Raw genomic sequence first — 24,799 nt, 5'->3', positions numbered from 1 at the left:
GAGCAGCAGGAAGAGGGCGCGCCTCGGGGCTGCCCCCGCCCAGCCAGCACCTGCAAGGCTGGCCTAGGGCTGCAGCACGCGTCGGGGAAGGGGCCCAGCATCTTCCTTCCCTTAACCGGGCTCTAGTATGGGCGGGACCTGCTGCCGCCTCTCCACGCGATGCAAGTGGCGGCGGCCCTGCTTCCCTCACAACGGCCCTGCGAGGTAGGGCACAGTCTGGAGAACCCCCCGCTCCAAGGAGCTTCCCGCCAGTAGGCTAGCCAGCCGGCCGGCCGGGCACCACAGGCAACGGCGGGTCATCTTTTCCTCCCGAGTCGCGATCAAGCGCCTAGTCCTCAGCGCGCGCCTCTTCCTACCTGCGCGCCGCCGCCAAGAAGCGCACATCGCCCGGTCTGAATCCCAGGAGCAGCTGCCCACCAGGCCACACCCTTCGCTCGGCTCAGCCAATCACAGTGGGGTTCGCCTCCAGAAACGCCCCCGCCCGAGGTTGGAGCGGATCCAGATCAGCCCAGCGGAGCTCAGCAGCGCCCCCACAGGAGGGATGGCAAGATGCGGACTCCCTCGCCGCGCGCTACCGCGGCTAAAAATACCTTGATTCATCGTTGATGGTCATGACCATCACAATGAGCATTTTCTCGCATTGCAGGCGGACCGGGCCCCTCATGCTTTGGGAAGCTCCGTGTGCGCTGACGACCCGCCATACATAATACTGGTCGTGCCAGCAGCTCTACTCCCGCGTCTATCCCGCTGGCGGAACATTAAGGGGCGAGGGGAGAAAGGCTAAAAGAGTCCGATCAAGTGCGCTTGAGCTTCACCGCAGTTGAGAGTGACAAGGCTAAGGTTTTTGGGAAAGTAGGGGTGGGGGAGAGAGATTGATGGATGTGGGAGAGGAAAGTGGCACCCCTTGGACTTCTGGGCAGGAAAGGTGGCAGTCACTTAAGGCATAAGTTCAAGGTTAAGTTCTATGGGTTATTATTAGGATATAAGGCCCTTTACTGTATTTTTGGTTTTTATGGAAGCCGCCCAGAGTGGCTAGGGAGGCCCAGCCAGATGGGCGGGGTATAAATAATAAATTATTTATTATTATTATTATTATTATTATTATTATTATTATTATTATTATTATTAACACATTGGGACCAGTTTACCTATGAGATTGCCTTACCTCCTGTTCACCCACTCAACCACTCCAATCTGCAGAACTGGCACTATTACAGATGCCTCATAATAATACTCATTCCACATTTGTAAGAATTCAACATTTTAGTGTGGCAGCACCTACACTCTGGAACTCGCTGCCTATTGATATCAGGCAGGCGCATTCACCCTACTATTTTCAGCACCTGCTAAAAACATTTCTATTTAGACTAGCCTACCCAGATATTTATGAAGCTGATGTGAGTTTGAATATGTTTTTGTTTATAGTTATTTTTACTTCTATTAAGTCTTAAATTATTGTTGTTAATGCTTCCTATTTATAATATTATCCAGGGTTGGTGTTTTTGTTTTTGTTTTTTGTAAACGGCTTTTAGGTTGTTTGCAATCAAGCAGTGTGTAAATTTTATGAAATTAATAAATTAGGTAGAAGGAGGGCCCCACTAATTGAAGGGGGGTTAGAATGACCCACTGTGCTGCACTGAGATATATTTCGGAGGCTCTCTTTCTGGTTAGTCTTTCCACTCGACTACAAGAGCACATAGGCAGAATTTGGATTCTTCCTTCTTGTTGTCTTAACTGTCTGCTGCTGTCTTGTTGCCATCCTGCCCTAGAATGGCACCGGAGAGGGGGTCTTGCATCTGGTGGAGGCCCCATTGCACTAGCAAGCAAGCACAGGATCTGTCCCACCATGACAAATGCATCTTGCTCACTTGCTCTCTCCAGGTCATCCTCTCACAGGCAGAGAATTTAATTGTTTATTTTATATTCTGACTTATACTCCCAGTGCAGGACCCATGGCAGCTCACAGCATAAATTAAAACATATATGGTATAACTAAGCACAAACAATCAATACAAACATTAAAAACTAATCCTATTACAAACAGCACTGAAACCACTTAAAACCATTTAAAACTGCACAAACACGCACCACCACCTCTCAGAAATCCTACCACAACAGCCAGTTAATGGCCAAAGGCCTGTCAAAACAAAAAAGTTTTTGACTGCTGGCTAAAGGAAAGCTAGCCTCTTGTGGAAGGGAGTTCCACCACCTGTGAGCAACCACGAAGAAGGCCCTCTCTCGTGTCCTCACCAAGCATGCCTGTGAAAGTTGTGAGACTGAGAGAAAGGCCTTCCTAGGAGATCTCAATGCCCAGGCAGGCTAATTTGGGAAGATTCAGTCCTCCAGATAGCCTGGACATATAACGTTTTATGGTTACTGAAACGCATCAGTGACAATCAAGTATATGGTGGTTTGAAGCCTTTTAAAGAATTGGTCACTGTGGCAAGCTCCCATACAAGCCTCAGGACTTCAACACTGACCCCCACTCCAGTCCTTTGCAAAATTAAATGTAGCCCAAACTTCGAGGCCTTCCCATGAGTAACAGAGTATCGTACCTGCTGGGCTGCAGCGCTTCCTGACCTCTGTCAAGAAAGTCTGTGTCTGGGAACCAAAAGGCAGCTGCACTAGCAAGTTGGCATCGCTTGAGATGATCTGGACAGTGACATCAGAGCCTATAGGAGAAGGAGAGAGGAGAGCAGCATGAACAACTTTGTGGGCTGACCTTGGGAGAAGCATTTCTGGAGAATAAGCTTCAGGAGCACTCCTATTGCTGCCCTACCATGCAGCAGCATGGACAAACCTGGGCACAGCTAAAGCTACCCAGAAGCCAATGGCTGCATCATTCTCGTTCCCCATAAGCGACCATGGAAATATCTGTATTGAAGGGCACCATGCACACTTATAAAATGAACAATATACATATGGACGCAGCAGTGGGGATCAGTGGCAGCACCTTCAGGCAAAGCTCCACGTGTGTGCCTAGTACACAAAAACAAGGCAGGTTTTAATCTTTCAAAAAGCAGTATTTCAGCTTTGGCTTTGAAGTGTGTGGTTGGTGAAGTTTCAGAATTCAGAGAGAGTGGGGCTGGGCACCCAAGATTTGCTCTGTGGGCTGCAGGAGCTGCTCTGGGAGGGTGGCAGGAGGCGGGAAGGGAGAGATAAATTAAATAAGAAACAAAGACTTAGTGGAAGCAGAACGAAGCAAGCCGAGGAGCTCATCTCAGTGGGAACTGGCTGGCTTGGGCCTGTGTTTTGCCCAGTCAGTGAATGCTATAGCATTTCCCAGGTACAACAGTTTGGTTATTTGTGTAGTGTGGAGAACAATCCATGGCCCCGTTGGTGCTGCTCACAGCTCTGCTTGCCAGGGAGGGAGTGAAGCAATCCAAGAAGTGAAGGGCAGGCACCATCACACTTCTGGGGAATCATTGTTTACAAGAACCACAGCAGAAGCTTACCTACAATGTGCAGGTCATTCTCCCCAGCAACTGTCAAAGGAGAAATTATTTTTATTATTTTAGTTATTTATTTGTATCCTGCCTTCTTCCTAGCCCAGGACTCAAGGTGGCTTGCACAAATTAAAGCAACACAGATAAAATACAGAAAGCTAAAAACATACAAACAATAGTTTAAAAGCTGCCTGGCTGGTGGCTGGTGCAAATGCCACCAAAGGGGTTACCCTAAGCTCTCCCTACCCACACCGACCATGCTACAAAGGCCTGGTCAATGATCATTATCTGGGGGTGGGGGTGGCCAAGGGACAGAAACACGGGTGACAACGTTCCCCAAAGAGTACCCCCACACCTGATTCTTTTGGGGGTCATTTGTCTTGGATTCCTCCTACTCAAGTGGCTCAACGGGAATCATTTCAAGTGCCCCGAGTCGCGGGGGGGGGGGGAGAGGAGAGGAGGCAGCGGAGCCTTTACTGCAGAGGAATGTGGCAACGAAGTCAATAAGCCAGAAAGGAGAGCTAGCCCTCACCTTCTTCCACGGCAAAGCCTTCCTGCAGGAGCAGGACCTTGTCCAGGCGCACGTCCTCGGCGGTGATGGCCATGCGCCGGTGGCTGTACAGGCAGATCCTGCGGAGACAGAGCCGGGAGACCCCGCGCCCTCCCCATCAGAGACCAGGATCGTGGCCTCAGCACCTCGCCCACCACGTCTCAGCACCCCGGAGATGCTGCTGTCCCAAGCCCGCTCCTCCCTCCGTGCTCTCCGCAGCCCACTTCCCCCGGCCCCCTTCTGGGATCCCCAGCGCCCCCTTCCGCTCGCTCCCGGGAACCTGCTCCTCTCCGGGGCCGCGCGAGACGGAGGAGCTGGGAAAGGAGGAGCAGTAGCCGCACGGAGGGGCGGGGAGGAAGGAAGAGACCCGCCTCCTCCATTCCACGCGAGGCTCCTGCCCTCACCTGTCTCACCTGTCCCACCTGCCGGGCGCGGCGGACTTACATGGCTTTGCCGTGGCTCTCCACCAGGCCCAGCAGCCGGCTCTCCCCACCAGCCAGGAGCCCCTGCACCGCCTGCAGCCGGAGGTCAAGGAAGGGGCCGGAAAGTGCCGGAGTGGCGAGCGACCACCGCCCCACACTGCCCGCCCTCCCGCTGGGTCCTTCCCGGGGCGGCCCCCAAAGGATACGACCAGGCAGGTCTCCCCCGCCGAGAGCGATTCCTGGATGGGCACCGACTGATCCATCCTGCGCGGACTGCGGAGCAGGCAGCACTCCCCGCTGCTGCTGCAGGAGGGAGAGGGTCGCTCGGACCCGGCAGCCCCCGCCGCAACCGAAGAGCGTCAGGAACCGAGCCGAGGAGGAAGCGGCGGCGCTGGAGCCTGCAGGCCTCTTTCCTTGAGCACGGCGGGGCGGGGGGAGAAGACGGGTCCCGCCTCCGGCCTGGCCGCGGCTGCCTTGGCGGCTCCGGCCTCCCGGGCGGGCGCAGGAAGGCGAGAGGAGGAGGCCGCCGACGCATGGGCGCTCCCAGGCCCCGACGAGGCGCAGGAAGGGCGGCTCCGGGCTCCTGCCACCGGCCTTCCCCCCACGGAGCGGCTACTGCCCGGGCTGCAAACCCTTTCCTTGTTCGACGGACTCGCCGAAGCTAGACACCCACCCGCCCCGTCTGCTGCCAGTTGAGCAAGGCAGCGCAGCTTGCCACTTCCCTAAAATGATGCTGCCAGTTCCTCCTGGAAGGTGCAGTGCCCCCCACCCCGCCCCTCAGTACATAGTGTGGCGGCCTGAGAAGGCCCAGGACGGCAGGCGAAATCCGAAAAGCAAGAAGGCGACCAGGGCCAGACCTCATTGATCAGCCGCTGATCTTGGCAGTTACCTGTTGCAGTGATTGCAAAACCTTGGGTGGTTTTTCTGCCTCTGTGGAGGAGACACGGTGCAGGCCCAGGGCAGAGACATGGACTTTAAACACACACACACACACACTGCTCATCTAGTTAAATAGATTTATTTGCAATTTTTAGGCAAGAGAAACATTTCTGATACTAGGAGTGGGGTGGTGGGTGGAGAAGGACAGGCAGCCCAGCGAGAAAGTGGGTCCCTCATTTAAGGCAGCAGCTAAGATCAGCCATGGCAGCAAGGACCTTTAGGGGGGATAAGCAAACTCCCCTCTTCTCCCTTGGCCCATCACCCCTGCAGAGCCAGAAGGGGGTTCACAGAGCCAGCTAGCAGGAAGCCAGGAGAGAGCAGAGTCACTCTAGTTTAAAGAAGAAGGTGGGGGGGCTCTCCCCCTTTCCTTCACCCCCTACCCTGATTAGAGGCTTTCTGTACAGCCCTTGGGACTCTGTCAAATAACAGAAGGCAACCTTCAGCTTTCTGCAAACCTGGAACAGTCTCCAAACAGTTAAATAGCTGCTCCTGGATAGATAGGACACCCTCCCCTATTAAATCCAAAAGAGAATTCCTGTCTCTTCTGTCACTTGCCCCCAGGATCAGGCTTGTGACCTGCTGGCTCCAGCTCAGATCTCCTGCCATCTTTCAGACTAGGGCAGAGGGAAGGAAAGTGGCTCTTGATTATGTAGGTCTGAGCTAAATTATTATTATTATTTATTCAATTTATATATCACCCTTTTATCGCAAGCTCACACAGCCCAAAGGTTCATAAATCACTTGGCCCTGGAAGAAAAAGGAGGGAAGGGGGGAAGGTATTTGCTGGATGCCTCGTGAGAAAGGCCCAAACCAAGTGGATTCCCCAAGGCAGAGAGAGAGAGAGAGAAGGGAGAGTTGCTTTTTTGCCGCCACCTAAGGACCCGAACAGGCCACCTCAGCTTCAATTGTGCCCGGCCTAGAACAGGAGAGCATAGTTCAGGCTGAGGACGGCTGCACACGCCAGCAGCTGGAGCAGGGGGGTGAGGGCTACCACTTGCTTGGCTCCATTGAAGTGCACTTTGCCATCCAGCTTCAGGCAGCTGGTCTTGGGCATCGCCGGGCAGCACTCCTGGTAGCAGGGCACCTTGGACCCCGCGGTGCAGGGCGGGCCAGCCGTTTTGCAGACTTTGCTGCATCCAGCCACAAAGTGGGGGCCAGTTTTCTTCATCTGGAAGGAGAGAAAGAAGCAGGCATTGGCCCACACAAGTAGCAGACACAGGAACCAGTTTGGCTGCTGTTTCAGGCACTGGTACTGTGGGGGGCCCCAGAATCAAGCAGGGTGCCTGCAGAGGGTAGCTGGCACTCAGGGCTGCTGATGGGGATTTGGTGGGCCTCCCACTTTCTTCCTCAGACTTCAGATCTCTCGTCCTAAAAATCAGACTTCCATTGGATGCTCCAGCACCCATTTAGCTAACTATTCTCATTTCAGAATTCTCACGACAGCCATCAGGGTGGCCACTGCCCACCCCTTTCCACATTGCTCTCTTGAGGCACGCAGCTCCTGCTGGTTTGTAAGGAGCTTACAAGGCTCAAGCTGCATTCTAAGGCACTGCAGCAACACTTCAGGCCCCTTCCCTGTGGAAGGGCTTCATTCAGAGGGCAGAACAAGAGCATGGGCGTTTGGAGGGGGGTGTTAACATTACAGGAACGGTACCTCGCAAAAATTAAAGCCCACAATGCAGCTGGCTGCGTGCTTCTGTCCCTTGTAGCATCCTTCTCCGTGGCAGGTGAAGCTTGAGCACACTTTTCCCTACAGAGGGAGGAAAGAGAGGCAGGCCATTGAATTGTGGACACCAGGGCTGTGCACTGGATTCAGCCAAATCCCCAGACAAATCAGGGCTGTTCAGAAGGACGCAGGCATTTGTCAAGTTGGGTTCAGACAGTCACACATCTCTGCAGGTTGGACTGGATGGCCCAGAGCCATCCATGGCTGTCAGGAAGGAAGGGGAGGCAGGCAAGGCAGACAAACCCCACAAAAAAGCCCAGACTCTTCTGGGAGGAAGCGGGCCCAACTTCTTTCATGCCCCCAGGGATCTCCCCCTCTGCTCAACAGCTCTTCAATTAAATGATTGATCCAAGGTGGGGTGGGGTGGGGGGTGCATCCCTGGTGTTGGGCAGGAGGGAGGACATAGGAAAAGAACCAGGATCCCATTTCCCACTCATCCACCCACCCACTCTGAGGATGCCACCTGCCCACTTGCCCCGCCAGCAAACAAGCCATCCGTTCCAGAGCATAAAGTGACACCTACATTTTTGGGGGGTGCTTTGGTGGTGGTAGTGGTGGGCGCCGGCGTGGTGGTGGGCGGCAGATCACCTAGAACAGACACGAGAGATGGAGGAGCTGGCTGAGGCCCCCATGACCTCTTGACCGAAGGGATAAGCTGTCATGCCAGACTGGCAGGTCAGAGAGAGGCTGGCTGTGGGCTGAAATCCTGCCCTTCAGCTGCTCCAGGGACTGAGTCCCCAGAGCCAAGAAAGGCCTCTGAGAAGGCAGCTCTGCCCAGATGCCCCATAGGTCAGCTCAGCCTCCCCAGGGAGAAGTAATCCTGCCAAGCCGAGCATCTTAAGAGGCCTCCCATTGGGGGAGCTTACCATAGGCTGTAGCGTTGAGGAGCAGGCAGTTTGGGGAGCTGCAGCACTCCATTGAACACAAGTTCATTCTGATGGTGCCATTCTGCATGCACATGTCGGTGCCGTTGATTCCCCCACACTCGCTGCTGCACCGGGCTGTGTAGCTGGTAGTGTTGAGGCGGAAGAGCTGCAAGACCCACCAAAGAGTTAGCAGGGCAAGGCTGACAACTGACCATCGCTGCATTATGATCCATGCAGAGAAGCAGGAGTGGCTGGACCCCACAGCCTCACCCTCACCTTAGCTGATCCCCCCCACACTTGTAAGAGCACAGTCCAGGACAGAGGCCAAGGCCACCCACAGTCCTTTGCAGCCTCTTTGGGGGGGGGGGTGGTGGTGGTGGTGGTGGTGGTGGTGGTGGTGGTGGTGGTGGTGGTGGTGGTGGTTGTTGTTGTTGTTGTTGTTGTTGTTGTTGTTGTTGTTGTTGTTGTTGTTGTTATTATTATTATTATTATTATTATTATTATTATTAGTTTATATACTGTACCACTCTTCAAGATCTTATGGTGGTTCACAGGATAAAAATACAAGGTAAAAGCACAAGTCAATAGTTAAAACAAAAACATCAGAAGAATACCTCCCAAACGCATTTTAAAAGGCTGTAGAGTATTAATCAACTTTATAAAACAAAAAAAATACAAATACAAAATACAGATTGACATATAACACTTTAAAACTGTTTAAAACAACCCCACTCAAATAACACCTCCGGGCTCCCTACCTCGCAGTGTGTTGCATTGTGGCAGGTCTCTGTGCTGTTCCCATGAGCTTCATCATGGTAGCATCGCTCCCCGGAACACTGGAAGCTCTGGCATGTGAGCTGCAGAGGGAGATGGAGCTGAACCTTCATGGCAAGAAAACTAGGCAGCTGCCCTGGCCTCCCCAGGCCAAGCATCCTCTACCCTAGTAGCACCTCTCACCTGCGACCTGGACCTGACCTGCCACCTCCACTTGGGCCTCCCAATTGAATCATTTCCTGGTTCATATCTCTCACATACAAACCTACCCAATGAATACTTCCATCTGCAGGACATTCCTTCTCACCAAAGGGCTGCAGCCAGCCAGGAGCAGACAGTCCATGTCTGCCCCACACCCAGACATTTCCATCCCATCACCTCCAACTGGGAAGTGCCCAACACGCGCCCCCCCCCCAACACACAGCAGCGCCATACTGGGTCAGTTTCTTACATTCATCATGCCTGTGCTGTTCACTGAGCTGCTGGGGACGAGGGGTGCTCCTGAAATGGGCCCGGGCTCTGAAAGAGGAAGCAAGAGGTTAGTAAATACCTTGGTGTGCGAGCCAAAGAAGTCTCTGCTCCTGCTAATGGTTTCCTGAGTGGAGCAGAAGCCTTGACTGCAACCGAAGCCATGCTTATGTTTCAGGAGGTGCATAGAGGAAAGTGGCAGGAAGTTCCAAGGATCCGCCTCTTCCTCAGCCTGTGCCCCAGGGGCCTCCCTACACAAAACCTTCCCCTTCCCAGCACATACCAGCCAGCCCTCTCACCTGCCAGTATACAAGAGGTCCAAGTGCTCAAGTGCAGAACAACCCAGAGGAGAAAGATGCCTGCAGATGGAAAAAAGAAAGACCATGTTTGTTTCTTGAAAGGCAGAGAGAAAAGGCACCTCTGTCACCCACAGCTCACTGTAGGGGACCATCAGACAATGTCACATCAAGGCATTGATGGATCCCATTGCAGACCACTGTTCTTTAGGGCAGTGGCGGAGCTTCATGCTCTGGCACCAGGAGCAGAGAGCAGGCGGGGGTGTGGCAGCCAGTGCAGGGGGGGACAGCCACAATGGCACCCCACCAGGATCGTGGTGTTGGGGGTGGTGCACTCCCCCTGCCCCCTCTTCCTCCGTCAGTGCTTTAGGGTGGGGCTCTTGTTCTTTTACCAGATGGTTGGGCAAGCAGAAATCCAACAAACAGCCACTCCCCAATACTACCCCGGTTCCTCTGACTTGCTCAGGAGACACTCTGTGTCTTCCATATATCACCTTCGCCAAGGAGCGAGTCACATGTCAGGCTGTCACCTCTGCCAGAAATTCCACCACAATGAAGCCTCTTACCCTGGGCTGGGAGAATCCGGTGGTTGTTGGGACTTGCCATCTCTAGCCAAGGGGATCTAATCCTGTACGACCCTGCAGAGTGGGCAACAGGGAAGAAACATATGTATGTATTTCTCAGATTTCTCAGCACGCACACCCCGAGCACAAGGAGGCGATGCAAGCAACCCCTAAACTCAAGACAAAGCTGTAGAAAGGATCTTAAACAGGGTCTTGGCAGGACCTATCTCAGTTCACTAGGAGCAATGGGTCGAATGAAGCAGGGCCCTTTGCACATTCCTGTGTTTTGGTCTTCTCATCCAGGTAATGAGGCTGTGCAGTCACTGGCTAGGAATCTGATCAGAGCATCAGGTGTGCCCACAATAGTCAGGACAGTGGGCCCTTGAAAAGTGGCTCACTCAAGGAGAAAAGGCAGGAGGAGATGCTTTGAACCATCAAGCCATTTCTCCACCTGGCCAGTATAATTGGAGCCACCTGAGCATCTGGATCTGGTCACAGTCTGCAAGGACAGAACTTGAGCTGCCCCAAGTACTGTAACATCCACTGGAGGGAGTCAGAACAGAAGACATTACACCTGCCTTCCTGGGGAAAGTCAGCTGGGTCTTTCTCTATGAGAGTGATTATGCACAGGCTGCTGTCCTCCGTCCCCCACAACAGCTTCACTGCCTCAGGCTGTTGCTAGATCCCAGCCCTGCAGCACCTCCCGGAACAGATGCTGCCAATTTTGAGCCATGAAGTGCTAAACAAACCCAGCAAAAGGAGAAGACCTGCAGGGAAGACCATCCCCCTCCCCATTATTTCTGTGTGGTACCGCCTGTGTGCCTGATGCTTTTACAGGAGGGCAGCACCTTCCCTTGATGAGCTTCCAGTCTTAAATATGACGACAGAGAAAGAGGAGAGGAAGCAAGCAAGCAAGCTGGATGTGCCTCCATTTTGGCTGCATGGCCTTGGGCTTCATTGCAGAAAGCCAGGGAGGGGGTTTCGCAGGCAGGCATCCTGGGAGGCAGCTCCAGGCATGCAAGAGGAGCTGCTGGAGGGAGGAGACCTTGGGATGGCTGAAGGCTGTGGAAAGAAGGTCACAGGCAGAGAGAGGCCTTTAGGTATATGAGAGCAGCAAAGAGAGAAGACCAAAAGCCAAGCTCAACCTTAGGAGCTTTCTTGACAAAAGAAAGTGAGTGCCAGTTTGGAGCATCAAGTTGTGCACAGTGAGGTGCATTTTTAGTAACTGCCAAGCTTTCTTTGCTCAGAGACTCAGCAAAACCTAACACTGAGCAAGTCTTAGAGAAAGTCTGGCTGCTTTTGATTGCGAACTGATGGAGGGGGGTGGGGTGAGCAGCTGCAGCTCTGGATCACTTTATCTATTGCAGGGGGTTGGATTAGGTGACCCTTGAAGTCCTTCCAACCCTACAATTATATAGTTCTATGATATGATATGTGTCTCCTACAATTAGCCTCATGCATCTTATTCCATGTGAAACTTATTCTGGATTCCTAGAGGACAGGAAGTGCCATTATGGGTAGTTGCTGATATAGCCTTTCCCTGCAGTGTTGGAAGACACCCCCCCCCCACCTCCTCTTTGGGAAATCTTGCAATGTCTTCTTAATTAAAGCAAGTCATTAAAACAGTTAATATATGCTCATCAGCTTTATAAACTACGCTAAATGGGGTAATGTTTATTGGTAACACTTTCATTAAAGGGTAATCATTTTATGTCTCTATTCAATACTTATTTTGTTTCGAAAACACATAGCATGACTATTCCCAGGGGGCTTAGCAACAAATACAAAGGATTTAACAAGTAAACCCCAAGTAAAATAAGGGGGGGACCAGCAGGACAGAATACATACTTAATGCAGGAACATAGAAAAATCTAACAAGCAGAGTCAGTAAGACAAAGGCAGAATGAGAAAGTCTCTGACTGGTGCAGAAAACACACCAGTCAGCCACGGGCAAACCTCCTCCAGCGAGCACATTCTTGTAACCAGAAGTTGCCCCTGCCTCACCTCTGGGGCACCCCCATTATCTGTGCTGGGCATATTGGCAGGTTTGTGCAGGATAAATTCAAGGAGTCCATACCATCTGAAGCTTCACTGGTCCACTGTGGGACCTTGACTTGTGCCACCAAGAAGAATGACCACCAGTCAACATCCTGCAGAAGATTCCTACATTCCCGCATTGCGGGAGGTTGGATGAGATGACCCTTGAGGTCCCTTCCAACTCTACAATTCTATGATTCTATTATCTGTTCCCACCAGCAACAACGGCTCTCGCACTGAGCATTTGGCTGCTCTGTGTCTCATTCCCTGGTCAAATCTGCTTAGCCTTTAGCCTGATAACCCTCCAAGGCCTTGATCTCTTGTGGTGCTTCGTTAAGGCCATTAAAGCAGCTGCTGGTGAAGCGGTCAAAGGGGTAAGAGCACTTGCAGCAACAAGTACAAAGACCTACGAAGGCTGTGGGCTGAGTTCCAGGAACCCCTGCAGGTCCCCAAGCAGTGGCTGCCATGGAGACTGGAAAATGACACACCCAGAGGCCCAGGGCTCCTCGCTAATGACATGTGCCGTTGGCCCAGCAACCCTGTGTTTGGTTGAGCCCCAGAGGAAAAATGGGAAAGCTGTAGACAGATATCAAGGACAGAAACCCTCAAGAACAGAAGCCTATATCCTACCAGCACCTCTGGCCAGCCAAGCTACACTCAACAGTCAGCAAAAAACCTCATCATCTCAGCCCTGGGTCATCCCCACCACTCTTGACAACCACTTTGGAAGCTTGGGGGACCAGCTGAGCCATTAGTTGAAAAAGCAGGGCCTGGGCTCTTCCCTAAAGGCACTGCATATCTGAGAAAGATACCAGTTTGGATGATGAAGTGCAGCCCATTCACTTTCCCAAAACAGAGATCTGCCAGAAAGGAACTGAACACCAAAGCTCACGCCACGATGCTCTGTTCCTTTGCTTGGTTTCAACCCTCTTAGAACCTCAAGGAAGCGCTGCAAATTCAGAGGAGTCCTCCAGAACCAAAGCATTCAAGTTCTAATCCAGAAAAATGTATAATCCACAGACCATCCTTCCAGCTAAGGAGCTGAAGCTTGGTAGGGTTTGGGGAATGTCTTTTCTTTCAGAGGGCCTCCACCCCACCTGATTGTTCAGGATCCCATCGTACGTTAAGGATGCAAGTTGAGGAGCCAACTCTGCTTCATCCAGGGATGGACTGTCTCACTCAGAAGCCCAACTCAATACATTTAGAGGACCAGTCCCCTCTGTAGCAGGCAGGTCTCTCATACATACACACTCTCAAACATGCACCCCCCTCCCGCCTTCCTTAGCTAGTCCCCCAAAGGAACCCACCAGCTGCGCTCACTTACCTCGCCCTAGAAGCCTGTCTGAGCAATGTCTTCCTCCTGTGCTGGCAGAAGAGGTGCCCCTTGGGGAGCCCTCCTCCCCGCCCAGGTGGAGATGGCACCAACCAGCAGGTAGAGTGGAGTGGTGGGAGAAAGGAGGGGTTTGCTTCCATGATGCTCTGGGCAACCGAGGCTGCTCTCCCCACATGGGGCCCAGAACACATGGCAGGATGAGGCACAATCACCAAGGCTGGCTTCAGGGAGTCTTTGAGTAAAGGCATCAGAGCACTTAAGATAATCCTCATAAAAGATGGGGAAAGGAGTTCCATCCTTCCCCCCAACAAAGACTGTATGCTGTTTACAATAAGGATCTGACAATTCAAGCTTTTCAGGCAGACCTCTGGTATCAGAAAGATCTGCATGTGCCGCTCAACAGCTGGAAGTTCCTCTACACCTACGAAACATCTTTCAATGGGACAAAAGGTTAGGCTGCGGTGGAGAGGGGCACTACTTGGGGGGCAGGTCCACAATACTGATTGCAATAGACTGCTGTAGGTGTACAGAGATAAATTAAGGTGGTGGGTGGGGGGTCTCACCAGTAATGCAACAAAACAAAAAGGATGGGGTGGAGTGAAGGGGCAGGAGACCTGGGGTACTTGGGACCACCCCCCTCATACTACCCCTGGGGAGAGGGGGCTACCCTTTCTTTTTAAAAAAAGCTTGGAAGAGTCAATAGGAGGATTTTATATTGTTCTGAGAGAAATGGCCAGGGAAGGCATCTTTGGGATGGAAGCGGGGAGAAACTGCCAGTTTTGAAGATGGAGCAGCTGCCTTGCTGAAAGCCACAGCTAGGAGGCAAAACCTACATCCCACCCTTTCCTAGAGACCTCCTCACCTGGGTGATGCGTTGCAGAAATGAAGTCCTTGCCAGCCAAAGTGTAGTGGCCACTTTGGGGAGGATCGAGAGGGAGTTTCTCAAAGAGAGTCTGGGTGTGTGTCTAAATGCTGCCAATACATTTTATCAAGAAAGGGAGTCTGTGTGACTGTATATAAATGCTGCTGCTCCATTACAAGTCTAGGGTTGTTCCTCAAGTGAGATGGAATAGGTTCTGAACTTAGCCCCCCCTCCCCGTGGCAGAACACCCCAAATCTCCCCCAACCAGGGCACCCAAGAACACAGCTTAGTCAAATTGCCCTTCTCCCACTTCCAATCAGGCTGCAGCCACCCCCAGGTGCCCATCAGAGCCTCGCCTTCCTCAGGCAATTACAGCAACAAATCCATCCCAATTAGGGTAATTAGCCACGCTCTCTGTTCCCAGCAGGTCTCTGGGGTCCTTGGGTAGCAGCAGAGAAATAACAAGAAAAAGAGGAACTAAACTCAGGGAGAAGAGAAACACAGAAAGCTGCCTTATACTGAATCAAGACCATTAGTCCATCTAGCTCAGTACTGTCTGCACTGACTGGCAGCAGCTCTCCAGGATTTCAGGTGGGAATCTCTCCCAACACAACTGGGAGGTGCTGCAGGAGACCGAACCTGGGATCATCTGCTTGCAAGGGAGATGCTCTAGCACTGAGGTATGGTCCTTCCCCAAACAGAGACTTCAGAAGACACAGGTGTTACATGCGGTGGGTCATGTTATGGTCTTCCCTTGTGGCTTGCCAGAGCAGCGGCCGCCGCCACCACCGCTGCAGCAACCTTGGATTGTTTTACTTCCTTTTCCAACTAGATTGCAACCCCCTTGTCCCATACACATGTGAGACCTGCAAGGGCATGCCTGTCTTTTCCACCCAGCAACTCCCTGCCTCAGAGCCACAATAGCTGTTTTCCAACGCAAATAGCCCTTAAGACAAGTGTAAAGGTGCCTGTAGGCATTAGGACCCAGGAGCTGGAAGCAGTAGCAGGATATTTACCAGCAGCTGCTGAAGAAGCGGGTGGGTTTGGGGAAACCTAGTGAACACAATTGCCTGTCACAGCCAGGCCTTGAGTAGCTGCAAACAAAGGCACTTTCTTCTTTTCCTTCCTGCTCAACTGAAACAGAAACGGGCCTAGTGAACTACAAGGAGGGACAAAGGAACAACCCTAAAATTATAGACCAGTGGAGTTGGAAGGGGCCCCAAAGGCTTGAGTTCAACCCCCGCAATGCAGGAATCGCAGCTAAATAATCCCTGGAAGATGGCCATCCAATCTCTTCTTAAATATATCCAGTGAAAGAGTCCACCAGCTTCTGAGGGAGTATTTTGGGAAGGGAAAGTTCAGCTCTGGCTTAGTTCTCAGTGAGGGACTGAATCTGTGCCTTGTGTCCTACTTCTAGTGAACAAGGATGCATTATGTGTGAAAGAAGCTGGGAGGAAGCCTGAACGTGTCTATCAAATAAAGCTGCAGACCACACCAGGTGCCCATTCCTTCTGCCTTTAAAACTAAGGTTTATTTTTTATGAAAAAATTGTTACAGGAATCATCACCCTGTGAGCTGTAAGTGTCCTTGAAGCACCCGCTCCCATGGAGGAGGGAAGAACAGGCACACACGCAACATGGGAGGTCTGGGGTGGGGTGTGTCGGGCCAACGTCTCCTCTGATCACAGCAGGCCTTGGCGCTTCAGATCTTCGTAGGTCTTCTTGTTGACCACGTTCCCACTGGAATCCTCGTATTCCTCCTAGGTTGACAGAGAAGCCCAGGTGTGGGGAAAACCAGGAAAGCAGTACCAGGGCCCTAAGGCAAAGGTCTCCCCCACCATGGAGACAGCAAAGCGCTGAAACCCAGAAGCTGCTGCCACAGGCAACAGAAGCCTCTGCGGGCACCCTGCCAGCCCGGCCACTGGGGGAGAAGTGGAGTGGCATCCGCCTCAAGCGGCAAAATGGGATGTACTGCCTCTGCTGAGACTCTCTGAGGAGCCAATCTAGTCCAGCCTCCTTTGGCCAATCAGGTGCTTCTGGGAATCCCTGAAGCAAGGCAGGAGAACAACAGAGAGCATTCCAGCACCCCTCTATGCTGCATCTGAATATGGAGGCTCCACTGAGCTGTCATGCCCTGTTTCTGACATTCAGCCCTGAGTGCTATTGCTTATGCGACCGAAACACCCTCACCCAAGCACAAAAGGGAAGAATCAGTAGCCCAAGGAGAAGCCAATGCACGGAAACATGTTTAGACCAATGAAACCCCGCAGCCAGTTAACTACATGCTGGGAGTGGGGCGGGGACACACAACAGATGCTTGTGTAGGAGGGGAAATAGGGTGGACAGTTATGGAGGAAACAGCCAATGTGGACATGGGAGGAGCTCCTCTCCACCCCGGGACATTTCAGGGCAGGCTCCCCTAGTCACGTGACCGGTAACAACCAATAGTTCTTATTCCCCATGACTTCAGTGGGCTTTGCTAGCCAGCGCCAGCCTTTGCATTCCCTTTGCTAAACATTGGGGACCTGGGTAGAATTTGCCATGGGGATCGGAGCTGTAGGCACACACACCACTAACCCCCGGCCTGGTCCTCCCAGTCCCATTCCCAACAGACAACTGCAAGGGATGTCCCAACCCAGCTTACTTCTGTGTCCGGCTGCCACCTCTCCGAAGCCTTCTGTTGCTTCAGCTTTGCCCACACTGTAAACACACATGCACAAACTGTCAGAGGTGACTGTCAACTGCTAGCTCCGAGTCACAACCCAAGATACCCAGGTGGAGGGATAGCTGCTATTCTGCTTGGGGAAGCACCAGAAGCCCTGCACCCCTGCCCAACCAGGGGTAAAGGATCAGGCTCCTGCCACACAAGTTGCCCCTCTGAGAAGCTCCACCCACCCAGTCACTCTGCTGATCCTGGCACATCAGCAAAGAGGTAAATAAATCATACAACAAGCCAGCAGCTGACAGAGCAGGCCCATCACTCTGACAGGATGGCCCCCACCCCCCACAATGTGAAACTGGCAGCCACAGGCAAGCCCAGGGCCAGGAAGGCAACTTGTGGCTACTTACATGAAACAGCATCTTCAATCTGCGTGACGTTGGCAAAGTGAGCTGTGTTGGGGATTCCCAGGCATCGCATTCCATGGGCGTGGCGCCATTCCTATGGAACAGAGGAGCATCAAGGCTTGGCCATGATGGAGCCAAAGTGCTCCGGAGGGAGGGGGGAAGGAGGGCAGAGAAGAGGCTGGCCTGTGCCACTGCTGTCTATGCACAACTGCCACACAACCTGGGTCTCGAAAAGAAGGCTAAGCTAAAAAGCAGCCAGTTGGGAAGGGTCCCCCCACACTGCACGGGAGGGGGGGCTCTGCAAGTGTTAAGATTCAAGGACTACTGCCTAGCAAGAGCCCTGAACCTCATGCAAGCTGATAATTTGTTCAAACACACACCCCCCCCCATAAATATTTTGGCACTTTCCAGTGTCCTACCGCAAAGTGTCGTTGGAAAGCTTTGGGCCCACGGTAGGTGTAGTTCCCACAGATCTCACAATTGTAGTTGATGTTCAGGCCGTGGAGCTTATACAGCCAATAAGGGATGGGCTGGAAGGCAAGGGGGGGGAGGGAGAGAGAGTGAGCACACAAAGCAGTCGCTTCCTCCCATCCCCTGTGCTGTGAGCCCCACAATGAGCTGGGCTTACTTTGCCATCCCACCCAAGGGGCAGGTTCTTGGGGTTGTAGATGATTTCGTTCTCTTCGTCTTCACTCTCACTCTCACTGATCTGTTCCTCCTCCTCCTCCTCGCGTTCCTCACCAGTCCGTGCCTGCTTGCGCTGCACATTTTCATGAGTCAGCTGCCGCTGCTCCTACAAGGATTGGGAAGCAGAGGCAGTGAGTACAGTAGGAGGCCTACTGAACCACAACAGAACCCCAATGGCTAGGGAGGAGAATGGGAGACAGAGCTTACCCCAAGAATCTCCACGTGCTCGTAGATCTGAGCCTCCAGGAAAGCCAAGTCCTTGTTCCTCTCAGTGTCCCTGTCAAGGAAACGGCTCGATGAAGGGATAAGGCTACACACACACCACACCACTTGCAGCACCAGGAGGACCCACATGGGCTGCACAGCTCAGGTTGCTAGTCAAAGCTAAGGCCAAGGACAGCATCTCTCCCACCCAGCCACTGGCAGAGAAGCAAGGAAGCAAGGAACTGCCCCTCTGCCGGAAGGTTATCTGAGCAGGACATGTTCAACTTCACCCCAGCCATACCCCCATGGGCCTCACCGCTTGCTCCCCTTTGTCTTTGGGTTCTTGGCAAAGAGAGAAGGGTCAAGGGCCTCCAGAGACTTGCCCTTGGTGCTGAACAGCCTCTGAGCACGTTCCTCTAGCGTCCTGGAGAGGAGGAAGAGAAGAAACGCATTACGTGCTTGCATCTCCAGATCCGGATAAACCCAGAGCTCTCACAGAGGTCAACCAGATGCCCCAGTATGAAGATCACAGGCAGGAATCGAGTACAAGAGCACTCTCTTTTCCTGTGGTTTCCAGCAAAGGGTACTCAGAAGCATCACTACCTCCAACTGTGGAAACAGAGCATAGCCATCAGGGCTGGTAGCCATCAACAGTCCTCTCCTCCATGAATTTGTCTAACCCTATTTTAAAGCCACCTACGTTGGTGGCCATGACTGCCTCCTATGGGAGCAAGTTCCTTAGTTTAACTCTGTGCTGCATGAAGAAATATTTTCTTTTATCTGCATTCAGCTTCATTGGGTGTCATACACAGGGTCCAGCAGCAGCAGCGACAACAACAACCCACCCCCCACAGCCAGCTCCAAACAAATCCTTTACTTACCCACCACATTTCAGACCCAAAGCCAGCAGTGCAGATTTCAGCCTGTCCAGTCCAAGGGAGGCCAATTCCTGTGGAAGAAGCACAAATGCACAGAGCTGACATGACTTGGCTGTAAGTTAACCATCTCCTTTCCCTTGTTTGGCCGGGCAATGGGTAGCAAGAACCTAGCCAAAGTCCCTGCACACCACAGAAAACAAAGGCGGCGGCGGCAGCAGCAGCAGCAACTGTTCTGGAAAGCTCGGAAGCTGCCTTATACAGAGGCAGATCACTGGTCCATCTAGCTCAGTATCGTCTACACTGACTAGCAGCAATGGTTCCCCAGGGTTTGAGGCAGAGAGTATTTCCCAGCCCTAAACAGAGATGTCACTGGGGATCAAACTTGGCACCTTCTGCATGCAAAGTAGGTGTTCTGCCTCTGAGCTGCAGCCCTTCCCCTCCTGCTCCCTTCCCAGCACCAACAAGACAGGCAAACAAACCTCCCAGGAAGAAAAGGCTGACAGGTCCAGGTGGGCCCCAGCATGGGTGAGGGCGCTGCTGGTCTCTTTCTGCCAAGAGACAACAAGAGGGTTAGTGGCTCAAGATCCCCCCCAAAACACAGTCCAGAGCTTTGGTGGCCAAATACTTAGAGCTCCTAAGGTGGTTCAAGGAGCCTGTCAGCAGAGACCTGCTCCATGGGACCATGATCTTGCCAAACCTCCAGCTCCCACCCCATCCTGGGCACTGCTTACCGGCCAACCAGGGAAAGTGCCGTTCTCCCACTTCTTCTCAAATTCTGCCTGGATTTTGCCAAACAGCTCGTTCTGGTCCAGCAATGGCTTCACTCGGTCTGTATAATCCTGCAGGTATTCCAGGAGCATCTCCAGGTACCTGTAACAATCACCAAGGGAAGAGAGGGAGGAGGTGACAGCCTCATAATCAAACAATGCTCCTCACCCCGTTGCGAGGAGCCAGCCAACAGAGATCCTACACAGAAAGATGCCAAACAAGGTTTATGGTTCTTTCGGCTTGTTACTAAGCCCACGTGGGTGACAGAGAAAATCTGGTCACAATGGATTTTGGGGGGCATAAAACAACTTGAATGGCTTTAAAACTTTTGGAGCAGAACACACAAAATAGCCCAGACTGATAAAGATACATTAGAGGCTTTGGAAGAGTTTAATGTCTGTTCTCTTCCTCCCCCCGGCCCAAAAGTTCTGAGCTCTCACCTCCTGTATTCAGCATTTTTCCTTTCCTTAGGAATGTCAAAAAGCTGGTCAAAAGTGGACAGGTATGTGATATAATCCAATTTCTGCAGAGGACAGGGGAAAAGAGATAATTAACTGTGACTTCATGCAAGATCCCAATGCAGGCACTGAATCGTTTCTTGGATAATCCCTACTCCCTGCTGCTCACCCCCTTAGCTCCATTCCATTAGGCAGAAAAGGGAGACAGAAAGGCAAGCTCTGTTGGTTCAGCTGGGACCATCTGCCTCCATTTTGCTCTTCCCAGAACTGTCTCCCTGGTTATTAAATATTTCTGAAGCTATGAAGAATTAGTGCTTGAACACTTGTTGCTTGTTCCTTCTCCAATCCTCTTTCCTTCTGTTTGCACTCTAATGCATGCTATACTTGGTGAGCAGGGCCATTTGGGTATAGAACAGAGGACAAGAGATGCTTCCAAATCCTAGACCAGTGTTTCCCAACCGGTGTTCCGCGGCACACTAGTGTGCCGCGAGATGTTGCCTGGTGTGCCGCGAGATGTTGCCTGGAGGGAGGCGGGCGAATCCAAAAAAGGTTGGGAAACACTGGTTTCTCTTTCAAAAAGGAAACGTGGGTTAAAGCGGCGATGCCGCCTCCCACTCACTTTCCTGCTCTGGCTTCCCTAACAGTTTTCCGAGTTGCGTCACTGGATCCAGCCCCCTTTTCCACATGTGACACGGGGCTGGAGGGAGGGAAAGAGGGCTTTACGTCGCGCACAAAGGCAGCCTCCTAGAAGCGCTCTGGGCCGGCGCCGTTTCGCCGAAGGCGCCGGAGGACCCCCACCCTCAGCTCCTTCAGAAAGGAAGCCCCGCCCCTCGGCTCCCTACGCCGCCAGGCAGTTCAGCTGACTGAGGAGGACGTTCTGTGGCGGCGGCCGCCGCACAACCACCGCAGTTGCTGGCAGCGTCCGCAGCGCAATAAGTAACAGCGCCTGGTGCTGCCAACTCTTTCTCTCTCTCTCCCGCCCCGCCCCCAAGCTCTTGCGCGCCCCGCGTCAACATCGCCGCGCGCAGCTTCCCGAGCTCGAGGCCAGCCGCTGCACACACGCGCCGGCTCGTCATCGGCTCCGGTTGTTGCCTTTCTCCACCGAGGTCGGTGGACCCCGAGCCTAGGCTTCCTTCCCGCACCCCGCTTTCCGAAGACCGCACACCAGTTGGGCCAGTACATATTCCCCTCCCGTGACTGGAGCGGAATAGCCCTTTCTCTTCTTCCCCAACCCTTGTCGTTGGAGGAGTCCCTCAGTCCCTCGCTTTGCTGCCTCCCCCCCCCCCAAAGCTTGGAGGTTCCCCAGCAAGGGGGAGGGAAAAAATTGAAAGTTACACTTTCGTGCGTCCCTCCCAGCGTGACCCTGCGCGCTGACGTCATGGGGCTGTAATGGTGGTGTGCCTCGAGATTTTTTTCATCAAACAAGTGTGCCTTTGCCCAAAAAAGGTTGGGAAACACTGTCCTAGACAACCTGGTTGGAAATCTCACCTCTGAGGACTTGAGGTTAATGTACTTGAGATAACAGTCATGCAGGTCCAAGTAGCGGCCATATCCTTCTTCATCAGTGAATTCCACAAGGTCTGCAGAAAACAAATAGAGACAGACAACTCAGAACTGGCATAATGAGGAAGAGAACTGACTCCCCAGGCCAAGAACAAAGAGCATTTCCTCTAGCTTGGCTACAGTGCAGATGAAGACAAGCAAGAAGCAATCTTGCAGCAATAGGCCCTCTGCCCATTTGTTCCAACTATCTGGAATGTGTAATGGGCATCAGAATAGGAGGCCAAGTAAGGGGTTATGCCAGACAGGTTAGATTTAAAACTTACTCTGAGCCTCTTCACTGGGATTCTCCCGAGCCTTCAAGAGCTCCTCAAACTCCACCGACATCGGCACACAAATCTACAAGGGACAGATTACTACAGGTGTTTAGGATTAATAGGCCAGGTAATGAACAGGTAATAAATGCAGTGATACCTGATCCAAAATACATTAGACCTTATGCTAGTAGTTAGACAAGACACGAAGGAAAGAAATAAGTTTGCAAGAGACAACAGAAGACAAAGGGAACAGACACATTACAACAGTGGTTCCCTAAGTGAGTATTATCACCTCCTGGGGTGGAGTGGGGTTACTGCAGATGTGCTTCTACAAGCATGTTTTTCGCTTATTTATGATTGACCAGGATAGAGCCTAGAATGAAACACTTCCTTCACTTCTTACTGCTTATTTCTTTTACTCATATCACTTTTGAAGCAATTTCTGATTGATATCCTGCACTATTGACAATGGTTAAAAAACTCCTTGTTGCATTTCCAACATCATATTTGGTGGAATGTGATTTTGGTGTAGTCATCCAACTTCTCTCCAAGCAAAGAAATAAGCTCTTACAAAACATGGAGATTTCAGGCTCCTGCAAAGTGACTTTAAACCAGACATTGGGAAACAGATTTCACTTTATCAAGTCTGTCCATCACATTACAAATTTACTGAATAGTAAAGTAGTTACTAAATGTGGTAATTAATAATCTTGCTAAATAACTATCAGACTTTGAAAAGCAAGTATTACTGGATCAAGTTCATCAATTCTGTTGAATTAATTAAGATAAATAGTTTTAATTGGATTTTGAATAAGCATGCAATTAATTGTTACTGTTTTGCATTTTATTGTGGTATTATCTTCTTTAGTGAGTTGTGCAAACCACTATTCTGAATAATGCTTTTTGTAGGGCAAGGAGGCACTGGAGGTGAATTTATGGAACCAAGGCGGAATTAGCATGAAAAAGTTTGGGAACCACTGCACTACCAAATTTTGGGAGGCAGACAAGGAGAGAAGTTGAACAACTGCCAAAAGGTTTTGGGAAGAAAAGCAGTGTGTATTTGGTGCATAAAAGGTCAGCATGAAAAGAGGTAGTGGAGATTGCTTCCTGTATGCATCTTTCCATACTAGAAGCAAAGTTCAAACTAGAAAATATAGAATATAGGCTACAACACAGGCAGTCAAGTCACTTTCACAATACCAGAAGCAACCGTGAAATCCCAGGGTCTTCAGACCAAGTAGGGCAACTAGTCAGTGGTGCTACTTCTTAAGGATTCATTACACACACACACACAACCTCACCTCATTTGGGTGTTTCCGATGGAACTCTTTAATCTGCTTCAAACGATTGTAGAACTCGGCAAACTCATTGGGCCCTGAAATGGCACTGAGTTCTTCCTTCCGCAACCTATAGAAAACAGGAGGAGGAAGCCTTTTCAGATTGGCTAGCAGGATTGCTTGCAGAAGGAGAAAGAAATAAGGGATCTGGCCTGATTGGTGCTTTCTGGATTTTAAGTGCTCCCCCTCCCTTCCAGTACCCATTCAACTGGAGGCCCCCACCAGGTCCTGCCAGCTCAAAGTCTGCTGCCCCCTCCCCAAAGAAACTGCCAGGGAGGAAGACCCTTCTTACCCGTCTTTGTCGTCGTACAAGTCTCTCAAGTTGCCGCTCACTTCCATGTATCTCTGGAAGGAAAAGAAGGGCAAGGCCCAGGAGTCAGCCATAACAGCTCTGGTGGCAGCAGCAGCCTCCCCAAGCTAGAAGGGGCTGGGCTTCATGGTAAAACGGCAGCCTTGCACCATCAGCTGTCCCTTCTGCCTCTCTGGTTGTCTTGAGGCACTTGCTGCTCCTGCATCTTGTGTCACTGAATTATGCCTCCTACTTGCTTTCCAAGTTTTCTTAGTGCCACCTATGCCAATGTAACATCATTTGCTACAGGGGAGAGTCTGCTGGAACCATCAAGAGGCACCAGCCTTGTCCCCTCCCAGCCCCACCTGGAACCCTTATAAGGCAAAGATGGTGACTTAAGCATTCTTATCTCTTCTTAACGTTTGTTTTAGGGAATGCTCTTTGCCTTTTTGGCAGGAGCGTGGATATGTTCAGTTTTCAATCCTGCTGGAATCCTTCAGATATGTTATCATTTGCATTTGCGTTGTTTTGGACTTGCTTTCTTGCATTTGTATATACCCGTTTGTTCTGGGCAGCCGCCTTGGAAGCCTTCTTAGTTGAAAGGCGGCATATGAATAAACAGTAAGGTAACGCCCCCCCCCCAAGACAAGGCCCGGCCTACTCACATCCTGCATGGCCCGCGTGCGGTGGTCCGAGTTGATCTGGTCTCGAAGCTGCTTAGAGGGAGAGAGAGAGACAAAGAGGGATGAGGGGGTGCGGGTCAATCGCGGGTGTGGGGCGATGCGGGGCCGGCGCCACCAGCCTCCCCTTCCCCCTCCTCACCGTGGACTTCCGCGTGAGCATCTCCTTGACCATGACATCCATCAGCCGCTCGCGCTCCTCGTGGTAGCGGCGCTGCTGCTCCAGGATAGTCTCCATGGCGGTGGCGGCAGCAGTAGCGGAGGAGGAGGCCGGTATTACGACTCGAGTCCCGCTCGGCGGGACCGGAAGTGGCGAACCCTCAAAACCGGAAGC

General features: G+C 51.9%; 3 protein-coding genes and 1 long non-coding RNA gene across 7 annotated transcripts in view; 1 reads left to right on the top strand and 3 right to left on the bottom strand.

The window, feature by feature from the left end:
- The window catches only part of INPP5B (inositol polyphosphate-5-phosphatase B), a 21,146-nt gene extending 15,935 nt beyond the window's left edge, over positions 1–5,211 (bottom strand). The window contains exons 1-5 of one of the 4 annotated variants that reach the window (XM_083511453.1): positions 4,625–5,211; positions 4,441–4,511; positions 3,979–4,076; positions 3,456–3,485; positions 2,556–2,672 (exon numbers count right to left, since the gene is read on the bottom strand). In XM_083511453.1, coding sequence (XP_083367579.1) covers positions 2,556–2,672; positions 3,456–3,485; positions 3,979–4,076; positions 4,441–4,511; positions 4,625–4,681 — 373 coding nt within the window. In that variant the 5' untranslated portion in view covers positions 4,682–5,211. Of the gene's footprint in view, positions 1–356; positions 584–2,555; positions 2,673–3,455; positions 3,486–3,978; positions 4,354–4,409; positions 4,512–4,624 lie in introns of those variants that run through there. The other 3 variants (XM_083511452.1, XM_083511454.1, XM_083511455.1) reach the window with 3 other exon arrangements.
- Positions 697–17,508, top strand: LOC310710603. The gene is made up of 2 exons (XR_014528149.1): positions 697–852; positions 13,784–17,508. It is a non-coding gene; the product is annotated as an uncharacterized lncRNA (long non-coding RNA).
- Positions 5,279–13,808, bottom strand: LOC310710583 (uncharacterized protein). The gene is made up of 9 exons (XM_083511506.1): positions 13,412–13,808; positions 10,054–10,125; positions 9,491–9,550; positions 9,175–9,242; positions 8,708–8,806; positions 7,950–8,115; positions 7,607–7,671; positions 7,012–7,107; positions 5,279–6,525 (listed from the first exon to the last, which is right to left on the bottom strand). The coding sequence occupies exons 1-9, from the start codon at positions 13,593–13,595 to the stop codon at positions 6,274–6,276; spliced, it is 1,062 nt and encodes a 353-aa protein (XP_083367632.1). The 5' UTR covers positions 13,596–13,808; the 3' UTR covers positions 5,279–6,273.
- SF3A3 (splicing factor 3a subunit 3) lies at positions 15,784–24,799 on the bottom strand. Its single transcript, XM_083511494.1, has 17 exons — positions 24,608–24,799; positions 24,451–24,498; positions 23,789–23,841; positions 23,461–23,566; positions 22,169–22,241; positions 21,831–21,922; positions 20,325–20,407; positions 19,848–19,986; positions 19,596–19,664; positions 19,120–19,187; positions 18,555–18,662; positions 18,242–18,311; positions 17,976–18,140; positions 17,767–17,877; positions 17,351–17,441; positions 16,926–16,981; positions 15,784–16,041 (listed from the first exon to the last, which is right to left on the bottom strand). The coding sequence occupies exons 1-17, from the start codon at positions 24,701–24,703 to the stop codon at positions 15,964–15,966; spliced, it is 1,506 nt and encodes a 501-aa protein (XP_083367620.1). The 5' UTR covers positions 24,704–24,799; the 3' UTR covers positions 15,784–15,963.

This window comes from Podarcis liolepis (genome assembly GCF_965112155.1).
Source record: "Podarcis liolepis genome assembly, chromosome: 7".
Classification (NCBI taxonomy): Eukaryota; Metazoa; Chordata; class Lepidosauria; order Squamata; family Lacertidae; genus Podarcis; species Podarcis liolepis.
This window is presented reverse-complemented; position numbering and strand designations above follow the sequence as displayed.